General features: G+C 47.4%; 1 protein-coding gene across 1 annotated transcript in view; it reads left to right on the top strand.

Annotated features, from left to right (window-relative positions):
- The window catches only part of TENT2 (terminal nucleotidyltransferase 2), a 569767-nt gene that overhangs the window by 337506 nt on the left and 213655 nt on the right, over positions 1 to 18606 (top strand). Inside the window, exon 9 of the mRNA XM_086960733.1 lies at positions 8085 to 8213. Coding sequence (XP_086816859.1) covers positions 8085 to 8213 — 129 coding nt within the window. The remainder of the gene's footprint in view (positions 1 to 8084; positions 8214 to 18606) is intronic.

Below are 18606 nucleotides of genomic sequence, written 5' to 3'. Positions count from 1 at the left end.
TCACGTCCACCGGGGTTCCAGACTCTTGGCACGCTGGAAGTTTTTTATTAGGACATAGTCCCCGGGTTGCAGGTTGTGTCCGGGACCCCTGGAAGCGTCAGGGATGGCATGCAGCACCTGTTGGTGAATAACAGACAGGGTTTCAGTCAATTTATACAAGTAATCAGACATTAGGACGTCCGGGGCGTCATGAATGGAAGTTGGTTTTGGTGCAGACCAGACACTCATGGGCCGGCCGAAAACGACCTCGTAAGGTGTCAAGTGGTGTTTGGTGGGGGTGGAACGCATCGATAGCAATGCCAGTGGGAGAGCGTCTGGCCATATCAGTCCTGTGGTAGCCACTATCTTAGCTAGTTTTAGTTTTAGTGTGGCATTGTGTCGCTCAACAAGTCCAGCAGATTGGGGGTGGAAGACTGCGTGGAACTTCTGTTTAACTCCCAGCCCCTTCAAGATGAGCTGGATAACTTCGGCTACGAAGTGGGGGCCATTGTCACTCCATAAAATTCGGCAAAGGCCGTAGCGAGGGAAAAATTCCTTTAATAGTACCTTTGCAGTGGCCATAGCAGTGTTGTCGCGGGTTGGATAGGCTTCCACCCATTTGCTAAATGCACACACCACAACAAGTACGTATTTCAGGCCTTGGCATCTTTCTAGTTGGATGTAGTCCATTTGCAGGACTTCAAATGGGTGATTGGGAACCCCAAACCCTCCCCGGGGTACTACAGTTCCTTTCTCAGGGTTATGTTGCAAACATATCAAGCATTGTTGGACCAGACGTTTGGCTGAGTCTGTGATTTTGTCGTTGTGCCAAACTCTGGAGACAAGTTCGATCATGAGGGCTGATCCTATGTGTGCAGGGGAGTGTGCCATAGTCAATATGGGAATCAGGTATGAGTCAGGTAGCAACCATTTGTTCGTGTCTTTTGTTCGCCAGCAGCCTTCATCGTCTTTCAGTCCCACCCGTGCCCATTCAGTCAATTTGTGTTGCGAGCTAGCCATTTGAATGTCCCTAATAGTGTCCCTAGCGTCTGTCCATTTCTCTGCTTGTGACCTGGTCACGTACATGCGTGTCGTCGTCCTATTCTCCGCTGTGGTCCGAGCAGCGATGTCGGCTTGTGCATTTCCCTGTCCAATAATGTCTGTCACTTTCTTGTGTGCCTGGCATTTGATGACTGCAAGTCGTTTGGGGAGGAGGACGGCTTCGATCAAGGCGGAGACTAGATCTCCGTGTAAGATGGGGGTGCCGTGTGAGGTCAAGAACCCCCTCTCCTTCCAAAGGAGCCCAAAATGGTGAACCACCCCGAAGGCATACTGGCTGTCGGTGTAAATGTTTGCTGTGGTTCCTGCTGCTAGGATGCATGCTCGTGTCAGGGCAATTAGTTCTGCTGCCTGGGCAGATCTTTGTGTGATGCTGGCTGTCTCTACTACAGTTCGGGCTGTGGTGACCGCATAAGCAGCTGAGGTGGTGCCATCAGGGAGTTTGATGCAAGAGCCGTCCACCCACAGCTCTCCATCAGGGTCAGGAAAAGCCGTGTCTCTGAGGTCAACCCTACTCCTAGTCTGTTAGTCCGTGAGGGTCACACAGTCATGTACAGGGGACACATGGGATCGTTTTCCGGCAGGGGCAACAAGGTTGCCGGGTTCAGTGTGGTGCATCTTTTCAGGGTGATGTGGGGTGCAAGCAGAGTCAGTTCGTATCCAGTCAGTCGTGCACTCGTCAGGTGTTGCGTCTTAGTTTGGTTCAGGAGGGTGTCAACTGCATGGGGTACTAACACCGTGAGGGAATTCGAGAGCACGATCCCCTCACTTTGTCGAATAGAGATAGCAGCGGCAGCTACAGCTCGAAGGCAGGCAGGCAAGGCTCTGGCTACGGGGTCAAGAGTGGCAGAGAAGTAAGCGCATGGTCGTTGCTTTGGGCCAATGGACTGGGTCAAGACAGATAAAGCACATCCCTCCCTTTTGTGAGTGTAGAGGGAGAAGGGCTTCGTGTAATCGGGGGTTCCTAGGACAGGGGCCGAACAAAGGGCATCTCGTAGTTCTATGAAAGAGGATTGGCATTCAGGGGTCCAAGGGAGTGGGAAGGGGACATCTTTAGCTAGCAGAGAAAGCAGCGGTTTCACAATGAGGCTGAAGTTTGGCAACCACTGCCGACAGAAGCAGGTGAGACCTAATAGGGAGCGGACTTGTTTCTGAGTTTTAGGGACAGGGGTCTCTAGGATGGTTTGGATCCGGTCGGGAGTAAGTTTCCTTCCGTCTTTGGACAAAAGGTGGCCTAAGTAAGTGACCTGGGGTTGGCAGAATTGCAGCTTCTTTTTGGAGACCTTGTGGCCATTTTCCGCAAGGAAGTGCAGGAGTTGAATGGTGGCTGTGACTGCAAGTGGAGTTGTATCGGCCGCAAAAAGGATGTCATCGACGTATTGTATCAACACCACTCCATCGGGTAACTGGACTTCGTCCAGTTGTCTCTTGAGGGCCTGACTGTAGATGCTGGGGCTTTCTGTGTAGCCTTGGGGTGCTCGACAGAATCTATATGAGCGGGCTTTTAGGGTGAAGCCAAAGAGGTATCGGCTGTCTGGATGGATGGGGATAGAGAAGAAAGCATTTTTGAGGTCAATGACAGTGAAGGTGAAGGTGGTGGCAGTAGAAGGAATCAAAGTCAGGATAGTGGTGATGTCTGAGACCACGGGGTACTGGGGTACAACTACTTTGTTGATCTCTTGAAGGTCGATGATGAAGCGATACGCTTTCTCATCTCCCTCTCCTTGTTTCTTTATGATGGGTAAAATAGGGCTGTTGCAAACATTGCTAACCACTTCCTCTACCACTCCTGCGTCTATCAGTGACTGAATAATCTTTACCAATGCCTTCTCTACCTCGGGCGGTATCCGATATTGTGGAAGTTTCGGGAGTATTGTGTCCGGTCGAACAGTGATGTGCACTGGGTCCATCATCATGCGTCCTACGTCCGAATCTGTCTTGGCCCACAGATACGGAGGCAGAGTGTCAAGTAGGGACGAGTCAGTGTCAGTGATGGAAAACATGCGTCGGGAAGGGCAATGTCTGAGCAGAGTTGGGTTGTCGTACAGAAAAACTCGAACTCCGTCTTGTGAACATCTAATAGTATCTCGGAAATGTTTCAGTAAGTCAAGTCCCATAATGGCGTCAGGAGTATTGGAGGAAAGCAAAAACGTTGTGTCAGTGGTGTTGTTCTCTAAGTCGAAGGAGATCGGTGTGGACAAAGGGTTAGTGGAGGGCGTTCCATCGAAACCTATCGATGTTACAAGCGAGCCAGACAAGGGTGCCCTTGGAATCAGTCGTTTAGATAACGCACTAAGTGTTGCACCAGTGTCTACCAGAAATGGAGACTTCGTACCTAGGACCTTAGCAGTGACATAAGGACCTTGTTGGTCAACATAGAGCTCGACTGGATCCCTCCCTTGCCCTAGGCAGTCCTATGCGAAGTCGCGGGCATCGTCGCAGTCAGACTGCTGGTACTGGTTTTGTCGGGGACGGTCAAATGTATTCGGTCTGTTTGATCTATCGTTATTCGTGTCATTCGTGGACCCCCGTTGCTGTCCTCTATTTCTCGGTCCACCCGTTAAATCTTTGGGGTCCCTATTTCTGTTCATCTCCAACAGAACCGGACACTGGGATTTCCAATGGCCGAATCCCTTGCAGAATGCACACTGGTCCTCGCTAATGTCTCTACGTCCAACATGGGGTGTTGGGGTACGGTCTTTAGGGGGTGCGTTCCTAGGGACATTTGTCTGGAAGTTCCCTTTGTATTGCTCTCGTCCTATAGTCGCTCTTTGCAACTGAGCAATCATCACACTTTCCTTTAAGTCTTTCTTCTCTGTCACTATCGTTTTCATTTTTCTGGTGCTCGTAGTATTGGGGCCATCTGGAGGATAGCCGCTGGTTTGGAGGCTGCCCAACTACTCTCGCTGGCCTGCAGTTTCTGAGAGACCTCCTGCGACAAACCTTTTACATAATTCTGGACAAACAGATGGTGTCCGGTTGCAGTGGTCATGTCCTGGCCGCTGTAACCGGAGAACACCGTTTCAAATCGGGAGAAGTATTCCGATACGTCTTCCTGGGGTTTCTGGCGGCAGCCGTTACTATCGACCAGTCCACTTTCTTTTCTGGGATCAGGGTTTTCAATTTCTGTACAATTTTGTCTGGGAGTTCTAAAATGGATCTCAAAGGCTTCTGTCCAGGTTCTCGTTGCCTATCTATGCCATCGAGTTGTGACCAGGTATGTCCAAACAGCTCAAGGTGGTCAACTTTCCGGATTTGCTTCCACACATCAGCTGGCAGACATAACCCGAAAAATAAGTCGATGTCAGCCAGGGTCATAATCGTTGAACCTAGAGCTGTACCTAATTCAGTGTAAAAAGCAGTGGAGTTTTTACGTAAATCGGGCATAGACTTCCGGAACGTCAGAATATCTTGCCGATCCCATGGTTGGTAGACCCAGTTGTACACTACCCTCCCTCTTGCATCTTGGTGGTTGACGTCATCGTGTGTTCCCAGACCTCGTGGGGGAACCCAGTAGGGGGCAGCCTCTCTTATTGGCATCATGGTGCTAGCTTGCTCAGTTCGTGATTCGGTCGCTACGGGTGTCGTAGGTTTAGCTTCCGATTCTTGTTCAGTGAGGTGGCGGAAAACCTCAAGCGTACGCATAAGGAGGTCCGTCACGTCACACTCGCCCTCATCCCCGATATCGACCTTTCTATACAGAGTCGTTAGGCTCTCGGGACCTTTGTCTCGATATCGGTCCTCATACATATTCATGGCATGATAACACAATCGTACAGCAAAGTGCCGTCTGTGGCTCCCTGCATATGAGTTGAACATATCCGTGATGTGCTCCTCACTCTCCTTTCTTTCTACCAGTGTCCTCACTATCTTGTCGATCCCTGCTCGCTCATCTTTGCTTAACCTGTTCGTTCTTGTGGAATCTGTCTTTCGGACCTCTGGGTCATCTAACACTGTCGCTTGTGCTGTATCTAGTACAAGGGGTTCGGCCGGCGCGGAGGCCATGGGGACCGAAGCTCTGGTACTACTTTCGCCTGTGCTTGGGGGTAGTGGGTGCTGTGCTAAAGGTTGGGAAGGGGCATATGGAGGGGGCATGTAGATGATCGGAGGACCTAACAAAAGATCATCGTTGGCTCGCTGTTTCGAGGGTAATTCAGGGTAGAGCGTAGAGGGTGTTCTAACCGGACACTGACTTGATGTCGCTAACTCTTGTTTCTGTTTGGCTTCTTCTCTCTCCTTAATCTCTTCTTCTAATTTCCTAGCAGCTATGTGTGCTGCCTTTCGCAGCTCTTTCTCCAATCTAATTTCATTTCTCTTTTTACGTTGTTCTGTTTCTTTGCGCCACATGCCGAGACTATCAAGCATAGTGGGCGTTGTCTTGTGGTTCCCAAGGGCTGTTTCTAGCGCGCTTATTTTATCCTCATCGAAGGATCCTATCAGTGGCCACTGACTTTTCTGATCCTTCTTCGTATATTTATGCCACAGCTTGCTATAGGCTATGGCGATCAATCCATGCTTCATAAACATGTCCTTATTAGGGGTGCCTTCCAGTGGAGCCGGATGGTTCATCTCTAATAAGCGGTCCGGGCTAAACAGGCTACCAATCAGTGGGGAGAAGATAGGCATGACGGATTACAACGGGGACAAAAGTCTGCACTACCTATCTTATCACTGCGTGCAAAGACTAGACAGGATATTTCTATTCTTCGTTATTTGCAGGCAGTCAATACCTCAAAAGAACCAATATCGAACAGTCAATGTTCGGTCAATCAAACAATCAATGGGGAGAATAAGTAGGCACGACGGGTTACAACGGGGACAAAAGTCCGCGTTGCCTACCCTTTCACTACCTGCAAAGAGAGAACCTGTTCTTCCCTGTTTGCAGACAGAGAATCTCCAGAAAACAATCCGCGAACAATAATGTTCGGGTCAAACAATCAATCAGTGGGGGGAGAAAGATCGGCACGACGGATTACAGCGGGGACAAAAGTCTGCGTTACCTATCCTTCACTACCTGCAAAGAGAGAACCTGTTCTTCTACGTTTGCAGACAGCGAATCTCCAAAAAAGAACCAACAATTCAAAGAGTAATACTAGTATTTTCTAAACAATCAAATAATCATTTCGCTATCTGTCGTGTTACACGACCTTACCCGGACCGCATGGACAGTTTCTTGTCTTCCGAATCCAGCGCCCGATCGTCCTCTATTCTTCGTGACCGTCGCGGCACTCCTGATGGTTCCCAGTCAGGACCGTAGATCACTCGAGAGAGGTCTGTTCGGAACCAGTGAAGTTCGGATGATCAGCTGTCAGACGAGGGTCTATCGAACAGGAGCTCTCCCGATCGTTGCAGTCGTTCGCTCTGTCGTCAGGACCTCTCCCACTGGATCCACGAGTCGCTGATGGGCCCCACGTTTGGGACGCCAATTGTGGAAAAAGGTAGGGCCGATGACCTTTTTCAGAGTTGCCCGGCGCTAACCGCCTCTAATACCACTCAAGTTACCAAACAAAGAGGCAGGTGCTGGAGACTGGAAGGCAGGAAACAGAAGTTTTATTCCGACGGAGCAGAACACATCAATTCAGAGGACAGGGTATCTTCTCGAGGTGCTCTAAACTCATCTCTGAGGCCTGGCCTCTTATACACAGGTTTATGATCTTTATTACAGTTTATTGCATGTGGCACATTCTTGCAAATACTTTGAAGTACGGAAAGGTATCCTCGGAATCCCCGCTTCAAGCCCGTTCCCACAAACATTTACAGTAGGAGTCCCCACCCCGGTCACAACAGGTGACGATTGTCGCGCAGCTGGACATTCCGCCGATTCACGGAATGCATGTGGTCGATCGGATCTCATGGGGTGGGGGCTTTGATCAACTCGTGGATCCTTTGATGGGAGAAGCTTCCTACTGTATGGGGGCAATAAACAGCATCCGCAGGGCCAGGTGGCGGCCTGGGAACGAGCAGGACAATCGGGCACAGAGGAAAGGGGGTTTTATCAAAGGACCCGGGATCATGAAAGGAATGGAGGGAGGTGTTGAGCTGGGAACAGGATGGGGTTCCGAGGCAGGGTTGCACTGAAGAGGGGTTTATGGCCCAAGCATGTGAGAGCGGGGGCTGTCAGCGCGCGGGGGATGCCTGCGAGGTCAGGAGAGAGGGAGAGAGAGACGCGCTGGCTATCGGCGATGGGCAGAGAGGTCATGGCATTTAAAATGGCTGCCGCTTACGCGCGCGAATGGGCCCAAAAAGGGGGCAAGATGGCGCCGATAATGTTGACACTGCAAACTAGATTTTAACAGTGGCAAGAAGAAGCAACCACCAGAAGATTTGCGCACTCGTTCCACCTGAGCTAAAGCTGCAACCACTGCGTTAGCACACACATTTCAGATTCTTGACATCTGCCAGGCAGCAATGTGTGCCACCTTGCACACGTTTACCAAGCAATACTAACTGGACAGTCAGGTTTGCAGGTATAGGCACTATGCCTGTTCGATCCTGCAGGACTTTCTCATTTGAAATTAGTTTGCAGACCCTCCTCCGGGCTTTGTATTCCTTCGGTATCTGTTCAAAAGGTAATGAATCTGCGGCTAGAATTCTCTGAGATGAACAAGTTACTTACCTTCAGTAACTATAACCTGGTAGAGACTATCTATCCCCCCCCCCCCCCTCCCCCTCTGCCTTGAGACCCTCATGGGTAAGTAGCACGCTCTCCATGTACTCTGATTGATTGATTGTGAAATACATACTTAGCGGAGTGTGGTGTACCATTTCTGTTTTTCAACAAATTATTTCAAATGTTTGAAAAATGATAGGCCAATCAAATGCTTGATTCAGTGGCCGTTCAACAAGGTTGGTTGAAAAGAATTGCGGGACAGATACAAGAATGTGCATGCTGTTTACTTAGCAGAAGTTAAAATAAAGGTATGCACTTATTGATAAAACCACAAATATATCTTAATTTTGTGCTGCATTTGTTCATATTTTCTAAATGTGTTTTCTTGTTTATAATGCCTTCATTTGTACATTACTTTATTCTGTATTACTTGCAGTTGAAAATAGAGTTCGCCCATTAGTCCTGGTTGTGAAGCAATGGGCAACTCACTTTGGAATAAATGATGCCAGCCGTGGTACCTTAAGTAGCTACACACTTGTGTTGATGGTTGTGCATTATTTACAAAGTAAGTATTCTGTGAAATCTGAAACTTATCTCCACTGATCTATAAGCACTACTTTCTCTTGCTGCGTGTAGCTCTTATGTTTTTCTTTCTGCCTCTCTCCTTTGTTTGCTTCCTTTTGGTGACAAAAGTTGAAATAAGAGTACTTCTGAAGCGTGTTCAGAATCAGCCATCTAATTGTAAATTCTAATTTATTTATTAAGAATCTGTTAAGATTTTAAGTGACTGTATAGCAAGCCAGGGCCTCTTTAATACAGTTGCTCCTTGTTATGTATCTGGAGAAAAACATATTCTGTTACTTCAGCGATTACATGGTAGCGTCAACTGAACAGGTTCCCAGGTTTCAGGCTTGTGAAGATTTTTAGGTGCTTGCAGGAGCATTTGTCAGAGAAAATCAATTGATTTGCTTCCTTCTAATGCTTTGGATTGGACTTATTTAGGACCTTGGCCACAACCATCGTGTTCAGACCTGCTTTTCATGATAGAACTACAGCATCTGTGCTATTACTAGTTTGGTTTGTTTTCTTCTATGATTGTGCCAGAATATGTTTGGTTTCCTTGCTGTTTTCACAATATATAGGCTACAATTTAGGCAGTTTCCTGTCCATTCACGCACTGTCATGTCAGTCTCCAAACGAAAATAGTTGGCATACTGTCCTTTTAAAAATATTTCTTCCCAGCTGCTATCTGTTGTATGGGAAGTGCACAGTAATGGTTTGATGCTGGTCCTGGCCAATGGTGATATTTATTCTCTCCATTTATTGCAAGCTCTAGTATCCTTGTTGGTCATCCTGTAGTGTTTACAAACCCTGTGCCACATTTGGCAGCGCAGGCAATGGTCTCGGAGCCCCTAACTGGGATTTGTGGAACTTTGAAGTTGGTCCACGTATTTCGAGCGGCACTGGGTCCGAGAACCCAGCCTCGGGGCCCTCCAACCCTGTAGCAAAATTGGCATTTGTGTTTTAAACTTTAAAACAAGGAGGGGCAGGGGATCTTTTTGGAATCCTCCTCTACCCAAGCCGTGCAGTCAAGAGTGCTCCCCATGCCCTCTCAAGGCTCCTTCATGTTTTTTATTCAGGTCTCAAGGCTGTGTCCCGGGTCCTTTAATTTAGCCGACCTCTGAAGTGTGCAATGGAAAAAAAGCTCTTTTGCTAATCCATTCGGTCTTTCGCTCATCCATTCGGATTTGATTGTGTTTTTTTAATGTGGGTCTGAGAATCGTCCTCAAATCTGTTTACTGACCATTCCCAGGCTAGTTGTCCAGATATCTCTATTTTCGTGCGTTTGATTATCTGTAGCTAAGGCCTACAACAATAACTTTTCTAGCTATAATTTCTCAAACTGCTGAACTGGTTACACCAAAATAAGCTTAGTCAGTTCCTTGAGTGAAGTTCTTCTTTCATGCTATCTTTGGTGTAATTTCGTTCAGCTGTTTATTTCTGTAGTATAGTTCAGAGCTTCCAATGGGAGTTAAATTGATAATCTAAATGTTTGCCCCCTTCACTCCCAATGACTGATGTGCCCAAACCTTGCCATGCTGAACCTAAATTGCATGAATAAAATAAAACTAACAAATACACCTGCAGTTGGTCAAGGCAAGGAGGGTATGGGAAAACATTGTCACACTGCCCTTAGACAAGACTAGAGCAGGGATTAATTGCAATCGCCTGCCATATAACCACATTTAAAAAAAAATCTTTCCTGATGCTCACAGCAGGGAAAGAGGGGTAGACACCAGCATAGGCTGAGGGCCAGGAAGGGTTGATCAGGTACAAAGACCAGGACAGGCACAGAGAAGAGAGCACAGGGACTAGGTAATTGAAAGAGACAGGGCAACACAAAGAAACAGCAATGCTCATTTGGACAGACATATAGGGGCTGACGTAGAGAGGCAGAGGGTATCAGAAAAGTAGAGGGGGTAAGAACAGAGAGGTTGATGGATGAGAATAGCGAGGCACAGGGTTAGGGGAACAAAGAGGAAGTGACAGAAGGACAAAGAGGGATAGACTGAATGGAAGGACTAATAACAGGAGTTTGTAGAAGAATAGCAGAATAAAGTAGTAAAGCAGAAATAAAAGTAGGAGTAACTAGGTATCAGGGTAGTCATTAATGGTAATAAGAGTAGTGTAAATTAGGAGTTCGTATCTGTAAGAGTAGGCATGAGAAGGAACCAATAAACATAAGTGCAGATTGTAAAGTAGAAATAAGGTGAGCTTACATCTATGGGCTTTACCCAACTTGATGACTATGCTTTATGGGGACACGATCCCCACCGCATTGCCAGAAGTGATTCACATGGTATCTCTTGGATGGCAGGCGGCACTGACTAAAACTGGTTGTGCGGCCACACACGCAACAAACTCCCTTGTGGCATGGCAGATGTCCAGGAGAGGTGTAGGAAAGTGCCCCTTTTTAACATGGTCACCACCACTCTTTGCCTGGTAAATTAAGTGATTTCGACTGAAAGAACTCTAAATTTCTTGCTAACCAGATCCCCAGTGCTAGAGCTCTTTCCCCAAAATGTACAATTGTTCCCCCTAATTGGCAAGACCTTTAGCACCCTCTGTAAGTCCCTAGTAAATGGTACCCTGATACCTAGGGCCTGAGGTATTAAAGAGAAGCCCCTAAGAGTAAGAGCTACAGCACAAATTTTGGCACCCTAAGGGACCCCTCACCAAGCACATGCAAGATTGCCATTGCAGGCTGCGTGTCTTGGGGCAGACAACATTGTACCTACTCCCCCCATGTACCTACCCTATTTTGCTACCCACCTATTACCTACAACTATTCTTTGCTCAAAAGTTAATCACTGTTAATCACTCTTGTTTTCTTACTCCCTGTTTTTGTAAAGCGCTCTGATATCTGCAAAGATCTTGTTCGCGCTATATAAAACTTTCAAAATAAATTGAAAACACAGATCACACATCCCTGTGCTGTGTCCCCTACCACTGCCTGCAATATTTGTAAGTCACCCCTACAGCAGGCCTAACAGTCGTAAGGCAGGATGCTGAATATTACAAGTGAAGGCCAACCTGCATGACTATATATGCCCCTGTGCTGGTCAGCCCTATTACTGCCAGTACAGGTGATCAGGGAAGCCATCTTAAGACTTGTGCTGGACACTGGTGAAAATTAATTCCCCAGCTACATTATGGCTTCACTGAAAATACGTATGTTTGTTATCAGACATCTCATATTGCTACACCCACACTGATGGCAGTGTTGGATTTACCAGTACATGCACCCAGAAGTCATCTTAAAGGTGCCCTCTGAAAACCTTCCAGTCTCTGGTGTCCTTGCTGACTGGTTTCTGCCCTGCTGCCGCCCAAGATGCTGTTCTGACATCCTAGGGTGAGAACCTTTTGCTCTCAGGTGACACAGAACAAAAGCCTGTCCAGGAAGAGGGTGAAACACCCCCTCCCACAGGATGACCTGCTGATTAGCCTTCCTTGGGCTGCAAGTCTCAAAGGGCTGTCTCCTTTGAAATGCAAATCTGGCTCCCTCTCACAGGAGAGGAAGCCAACAGCTTGGTCCAGGATCCCTTGGCACCTGGACAGGCAGGAAAATTAGCTAGTCAGGTAAGCGTGCTATCTACAAGCTAGTACCACCCCTAGGGTGGGCTACTGTGAGGTGGACACGATTTTTCAGAAGTAGCCAATTTTGTGATGGTACTCTTAGGAATTCTGGGTCAGGGTTATGCCCAGTTCCCACAGGAAGTGGTCATTTAGGGGTCGTTGTGACCCCAAGGGTCAGTAGCCCATTGGCTACTACCCTGCACTCCCCGAACACGCCTACATTTAGTACTTATGGGAGTCCCTACCACTAGATCAACACATCCTGAAGAGAGAGGACACCGAAGAGCCACACAAGCAGAACTGGAGAGCAGAAGCAGCTGATCTGATACTAACCCTGCCAGCCTGTCTGCATCCCTCTTCGAAAAGTGCACCGAAGTTGACTCATCCTGGAGCTGTTGAGTCCAGAAACCTCTGAGGACTGCCTCCCTTCGATAAAGACCAAGACCTTATATCTTACGCTGACGATACTCAGCTGTTGTTCAACTGCAAAAGGGGCGAGGAGCCAGGTGGAGAGAAGATTAATAAATGCTTAAGTGAGGTCTTTGCGTGGTTCAGATTCAACCAACTGCATGTAACCCTGAGAAATCCGAGGTGATCCTTTTTGGCTCATTTACCCAGGAAGCATGGAGGTGCTGGTGGCCTAGTGATATATCACACCCTCTGTCATCAGTAGGAGCAGTGAGAAATCTGGGGGTAAAAATGGATGCGCCTTTTGACATAAACTCAAGTAAAATCAGTAGCAGGTACCTGCTTTGGCATCCTGAAAATGCTCCAGAGATTTCTTCCCCTCCTTTCGCTTAACCATAGAAGGATGGTGGTCCAGGCCCTCATAACATCAAGACTGGACGACGCAAACGTCCTATATTTAGGCCTCCCGCATTGCCTCCTGCATAAACTCCAGGTCATACAAAACATGGCAGTCCATGGCATGGGGTCCTAGAAAACTGATCTCTCTCAACCGAAGGAATTTACACTGGCTGCCTTTCCGCTATAGAATTCACTTTAAGGCCCTTGTATTGGCCTTTAAAGCACTACATGGTACAGGAGCCCCATACATCAGGAAGCGGGCATTTTTCTATACTCCTAGCATTAATTTAAGATCTTCTCAACTATATTTGATGACTTTGCCTAGGTTTGTCTGATCACGCAGAGGCGGCCGCTCCTTTCAGGTACAAGCGGCTCGCCTCTGAAACGGGCTGCCCATGACACTCCGACAATTGGATGATTTAGGGCTCTTCAGAAAACAACTCAAAACATGATTATTCCTTGATCAATCTATCTAGAGAGTCTGCCTCGTAATGCTTTTTGCACGCTCAGCGTAGCGCCAGGACACACTATTGAGTAGCTGTGCGCTTTATAAATAATTAGATAACAAAAATAAATAACCAATAACCTCCCAAAGTACAGCTGAACTGTTCTCTGCATCCTGCAGAAACTCCAAGAGAAAAGACTTGGAAGCCTCTGGAACCTCCAAAACCCGATATCTGAAGCCAACACTTCACCTGTCGCTTCTGGCTTGAGTTGAAGTGTGCCAATGGTGTCAACAAGGTCCTTTATAAGCCCTCCAGAGCTAGAGTCCATCGGGGTCTCAACCCCTGATCCCCGATGTTGCCGGCAGCCTCTGCACACAAGCCCCTCGACCGCAATTGCTCCTGGTAAGAAAGCCTGATGCCTAAAGACACCTCTCCATCTGTCACCCCCGGGCCGTGGAGAAGAGGATCCCTTGTGTCCCTATGTCCCTGAGCATCCCAAGCCCTGAACAACCACCCACCCCCTCTCCATTTGTTCACTCCGACTAGTCTTCCAGCCAGAGCCTGAAGTCTTTTTTCGCAGTGACTGATCTCTATTGAAACCTATTGGGCTCCAGACTCTGTTTTGCACCCTGCACCCGGCCGCCCTCGTGGCGCTGGTGGTGTGCCGCTGGTGGTGTACTGCTGGTGCTGGCTTGGACCTTGCCCACCACTCACTCACCTTAACTCCTGGAGATTGGGCGTGTAAATTGCTGTACTATACCTGTTTGCATAACCTCCTTTCATAGAATAACATTTCAGAAATTAGTGAAACTAATTTATATTTCAAAATGTGCATCCCTGAACAATTGTTCTCTGATGCCTAAACATATAAAGATACTTGCAATTTTTATAAATTGGTGTGGATCTCCTCCTTGATTCATTTGTGTCATTTATTGATCAATGTGTGTATTTGCAAATGTCTTGCACGCCTCTCTGTTAAGCCTATGGCTGCTCGACCATGCTATGCCCTAATAGAGCACTATTGGATTGCATAGCAAGCCCTGTCCACTCACAAGGGAACCCCTGAACTCTTTACATGGTATAGCAGATTTTGCTACATTACATAAGGAACCACCTTCCTACATTGGTGGTGCCGCGATGGGAAACAAGACTTGACATTTGCTGTACCACTTAGTTGATAAGTGATTTCACAAAAGAATCCAAAATGTTCTCTAGGTAAAAACATTTTTTCCAATTTTCTATTTTTCTAAATTGTAAACTAGCTAGAGGGCCTTGGTTAAGTCCCTCTGCAAAACTGTTAAGAATTTTAAAAATAGTAAAGTAATGTAGGCCTGTAGTAGTACTTAGATTTTTTTGTAAAAAGGTCCCAACTACTTTAACGACCATGCTTGAACAATGGCCTTCCCAGGTACTCAAACTGGCACCCTATTACCACCTTAGGAGCTCTGCAAGGCATGGAAACCTGCCATGGGGTCTAAACCCACATCTGCAGCAATTGCTGGAAGAAAATTAGTCCATGGCAAGTAAAGGAATTACCAGAAGGAAGGGTTTTTAAGTATCTCAGAATGACCATGGGCGCTCTGCCAGAAGTAGATGCAAGGGTTGCTGGGGCTAAATTAATATAATTGGTGCACCAGGCGAGCGGAAAAGACCCCCTAACCGCTCAACAGTATTTCAGACTGAACTAACATACCAAAACAATAACTACAGAATTGCCTTTTGCACACATATTCAAAATCTTTCGCAGTTGTGCAACTGTTTAGTACACCATTTAAAAAAAGTCAAGTCAACATAAAACAAGCAAAATCTTGGCACAGTATCGCTGTGGTTTAAACGGTTTAATGGTTTCACAGCCAGCCAGGTATAACTATCTAGTATTCAGTATGGGCCTTTTATACCCTGAATATAGCCTCTGGGCTCCTTTCACAATCGATATGTCTGCACGATTATGCATCTGAGCCTAGAACAATACCTGCAATTATGCAAAGCAGTTCTTTCTCTCTAGGATGAACATGATTTACGCAGAGTATGTTCATGCTGTGATGTACGTCAAGTGCAGGACTTTTCTAAGAATCCTCATGCCCAATAAATGAGGCTAGTTTCCAAGAAACTGAGTGACATTTATTCAACACATAACTGGGTTAAAGGTCCGTGCTAGAACCGTTATGCAGTGCAAGGTAAGTCAAATGTAGGTAAAAGGTTGTGTAGCTACTTAGGTCTAGATTCGGTTACAAAGGGGCTCATAACACTATCCTTAACCCTTCAGAAAGCAAAAAACGGAGTCCCAGAAGAGATAGGCACTAAAGATGCAGATCTTCAGAAACTAGCCAAGAGGATAGCCTTGGAGGCTTTACTCCTAGCTTTAGAGAAGTAAAGAGTTGAAATCGGCCTAGGACCTATCTATGGTTGCAGTAAAATTATTAGGGAAGAAGGTTTTGACCCTAAAAATCCCCAAAGGAATGTTCCCAAAATATTCTGAGGTTGATGATATCAAGAAATGGCTTACAGCCTTTGACAGGGCCTGTAAAATGAGACCGCTGAACAAGAAGTCTTGGGATTCTCTTCTTTGGGAACTGTTCTTCTGATACTGAATGAGGCAGATGCTAAGTCTTATGACCTCGTGAAGGACACCCTATTGAGAGCTTTGAACTCACCACTGATCAGGTTCAGGGAGTCTAAAAAAAAAGTCAATCCTGGGTAGATTTTGTAGACTTTTCAGGAAATACACTAAATGTAAATGTAAATCCAGTACTTGCATAGCGCACTAATCCCCCCCAAAGGTGTATCTCGGCGCTGGGGGCTGTTGGGAAGATTAAGCGAGCTGTTGCCCAGAGTCACATGGTGCTGGGCAGACCCCTGTCACCGGAGACTGGGATCGAACCATGATCCCTAGCGTCAAGCATCAGTCACCCTGGCCACGGCGCCACACCTCTTACCAGTGCGGGAGAGTTAATGAGCCCGGCATGGCTTCGACATCCAACGGACGTGCACCGCACCAGGGAGGTAGTGCTTGCATCGACCAATTGGCCGACGCAAGCACCGAAGGGGTTAAATAATTATCACGAGAAATGACATTAGTACCTGGTAGACATAGGTCCACTTTCCTTCAAGAGTTGGGGGAAGTAGGCAGTCCACTGGGTCAAAACAAGAGTGACCAAAACTACCACTGGTGGGGAGTGACCACAAGAAAGGGGTTGCGAAGACCCCAAGGAAAAGATGGGAAGCAGCAAAACAATGTTAAATGCAAAGAGTTCAAAAGGCCCCCCAAAACCAGCTCAGGAGGATGGGCCCAGGAACTCTACACAGTCTAAGGGGGAGTTCCAGGGTAAGAACTGGGATCCCAAAAAGACTTGGTGAAATGATTGTACAGTTCTTGGATACCGACCTGGAGACCTTAGATGTCTCAATAAAAAGAATAACATGACCCGAATCGGGTATCCGAGCACTTTACATAGCACCAGTTGCATTACATGAGGACACATTCATTTTTGTTAGGCACGGGGAGATGTAGTGATTTGCCCAGAGTCACAAGCTGTTCAGCGTCATTGCCGAGACTCAAACCCAGTTCCCCAGAATCTAGGTCGACCGCCCTAGCCGTTAGGCCAACTCCTCTCCCCTAGTGCATCTGCAGTAGCAAGTCTCCAAATGGGATCACAGGTGAATCCTGACCATGTCCGAGAGCTCACTGAGGCAACCCTAGTCTCAGATGGTGGGGTAGATGTAGTTGCCCTGGTTGTCTGGCCCAGTAACCTGGAGTGAAACAGACAAATGCCTCATCAGGGGGGTTAGAGTTGAAGCACTGAGGGTAGCCTTGTGCTAGTGTCACCATGGTGGCTGAGCAACTGGTGTCCTCAGATCAATACTTGACTTTTGAGACATATAGAGCCCTCAACGCTGATATTCAGGCTAAAGTACAAACTATGGTTGTGGTATCCTTCAAATGGGGAGCGGTTTCTGGCCAAAAGGGGGCAGCGATATCCTTAGATGTTCCTGTACAATGTCTGCTAGGCAATGATCTGGAGTCATCCACATGGGCTGAGGTCGAATGAAAGACCCATGTAGCTGTGCTGGGTATACCTGAATGGGTGTGTATGAAAACCAGGGCACAGTGTAGAGAGCTCCGGGTGAAAAAGAAGAGTTGGAGTCTGGGACAATGGCCCAACCTTCCAAGAGAAAAGGCAAGAAGATTGGTAAAGCAACTTCTATACAGATACCAGATCAGGTTCCCTCTCAACGGGGAGAAGACCTGTCACACCCAGAGGGAACTGAAGCACAGGAGCTTGGGCCTTACATGGCAGAGCTCTTGGGCCCAGGGGTACCCTCCAGGGGAATATCTGTGCCCGGGTCAGAAGACCTGTCTCACTCTTGAAAGCCGGATACAGGAAGCTGCTGATCGGGAAAAAGGTGATGTCAGTGGCTCCCACAGGACATATTAAGAGGAGGTGCTCCTTAACATTGAGACCAGAGGCCCCAAACCTGATGCCACTAGGAGAGTGGTAGTGCCTCAACAGAGTTTCTCCTCACATTGGCCTGTGGCATCCCCACTAGCTGGGCATCTTGGCCAGGCCAAGACCTTGGGTAGGCTAGTCAGCTACTTCTACTGCCAAACATATCCCAGAATGTGAAGGAGTTTTACAGTCCTGTGTCATCTGTCAACAGTGGCAAGAGAGGTGGCCTCCCAAAAGCCCCCTTAATCCCACTAGGAGTGGTTGGGGTTACCTTTGAAAGGGTAGGGGTGGACATAGCTGGGCCACTTGAACCTCCCACAGCATCAGGAAGCAAATTAATACTGGTATTAGTGGATCATGCTACCAGGTATCCTTAGGCAATTCCCATTAAGACTACTAAAGCCTCTGCAGTAGCCAAGGCCCTGGTTGTGTCTTTACCTGGGTAGGACTTCCTAAGGAGGTTGTTTCATACAGGGGTGTTATCTTCATGTATTGTTATCTGAAACACGTGGAATGAGTGTGGAGTGGCCTGTAAGTTCACTACACCTTATCACCCACAAACAAATGGCTTTGTTGAGAGATGCATCAAGACCTGGAAAGGCCTGATCATGGGACTCCCTGAAAAACTCAAAAGGAGATAGGATATCCTTTTGCTATGCCTGCTTTTCACCTCAGAGAGGTGCCTCAGAAGGGAGTAGGGGTTTCCCCCTTTAAACTTCTTTGTCTTGTGAAGGAAGGCTGGGAGAAGCCTCTCCACGAACCTAAGCAAGATATTGTGGACTATGTTCTACGCCTACATTCCAGGATGGAAGAGTACATGGAAAAAGCATTCAATAACCTTGAGGCCAGCCAAGAGCTCCAGAAACTCTGGTATGACCAAAAGGCTGCACTGGTAGAGTATCAACCAGGTTTTGAGGTGGTGTGGTCGGAGTCTGTGGCACCAAGGGCCCTTCATGACAAATAGAGTGGTCCTTACCCTAACCTTGAAAAGAAAAGTGAGGTCACATACATGGTAGACCTGGGCACTAGCAAGTCCCCCAAAAGGGTATACATGTGAACCGCCTGAAACTTAACTGTGACAGGACTGATGTAACCATGTTGATGGTTACTGATGAGGATC

This window comes from Lissotriton vulgaris, chromosome 3_1, assembly GCF_964263255.1.
Source record: "Lissotriton vulgaris chromosome 3_1, aLisVul1.2, whole genome shotgun sequence".
NCBI classification, from domain to species: domain Eukaryota; kingdom Metazoa; phylum Chordata; class Amphibia; order Caudata; family Salamandridae; genus Lissotriton; species Lissotriton vulgaris.
Note: the sequence above shows the minus strand (reverse complement) of the source record. Positions and strands in the feature narration are given on the sequence as shown.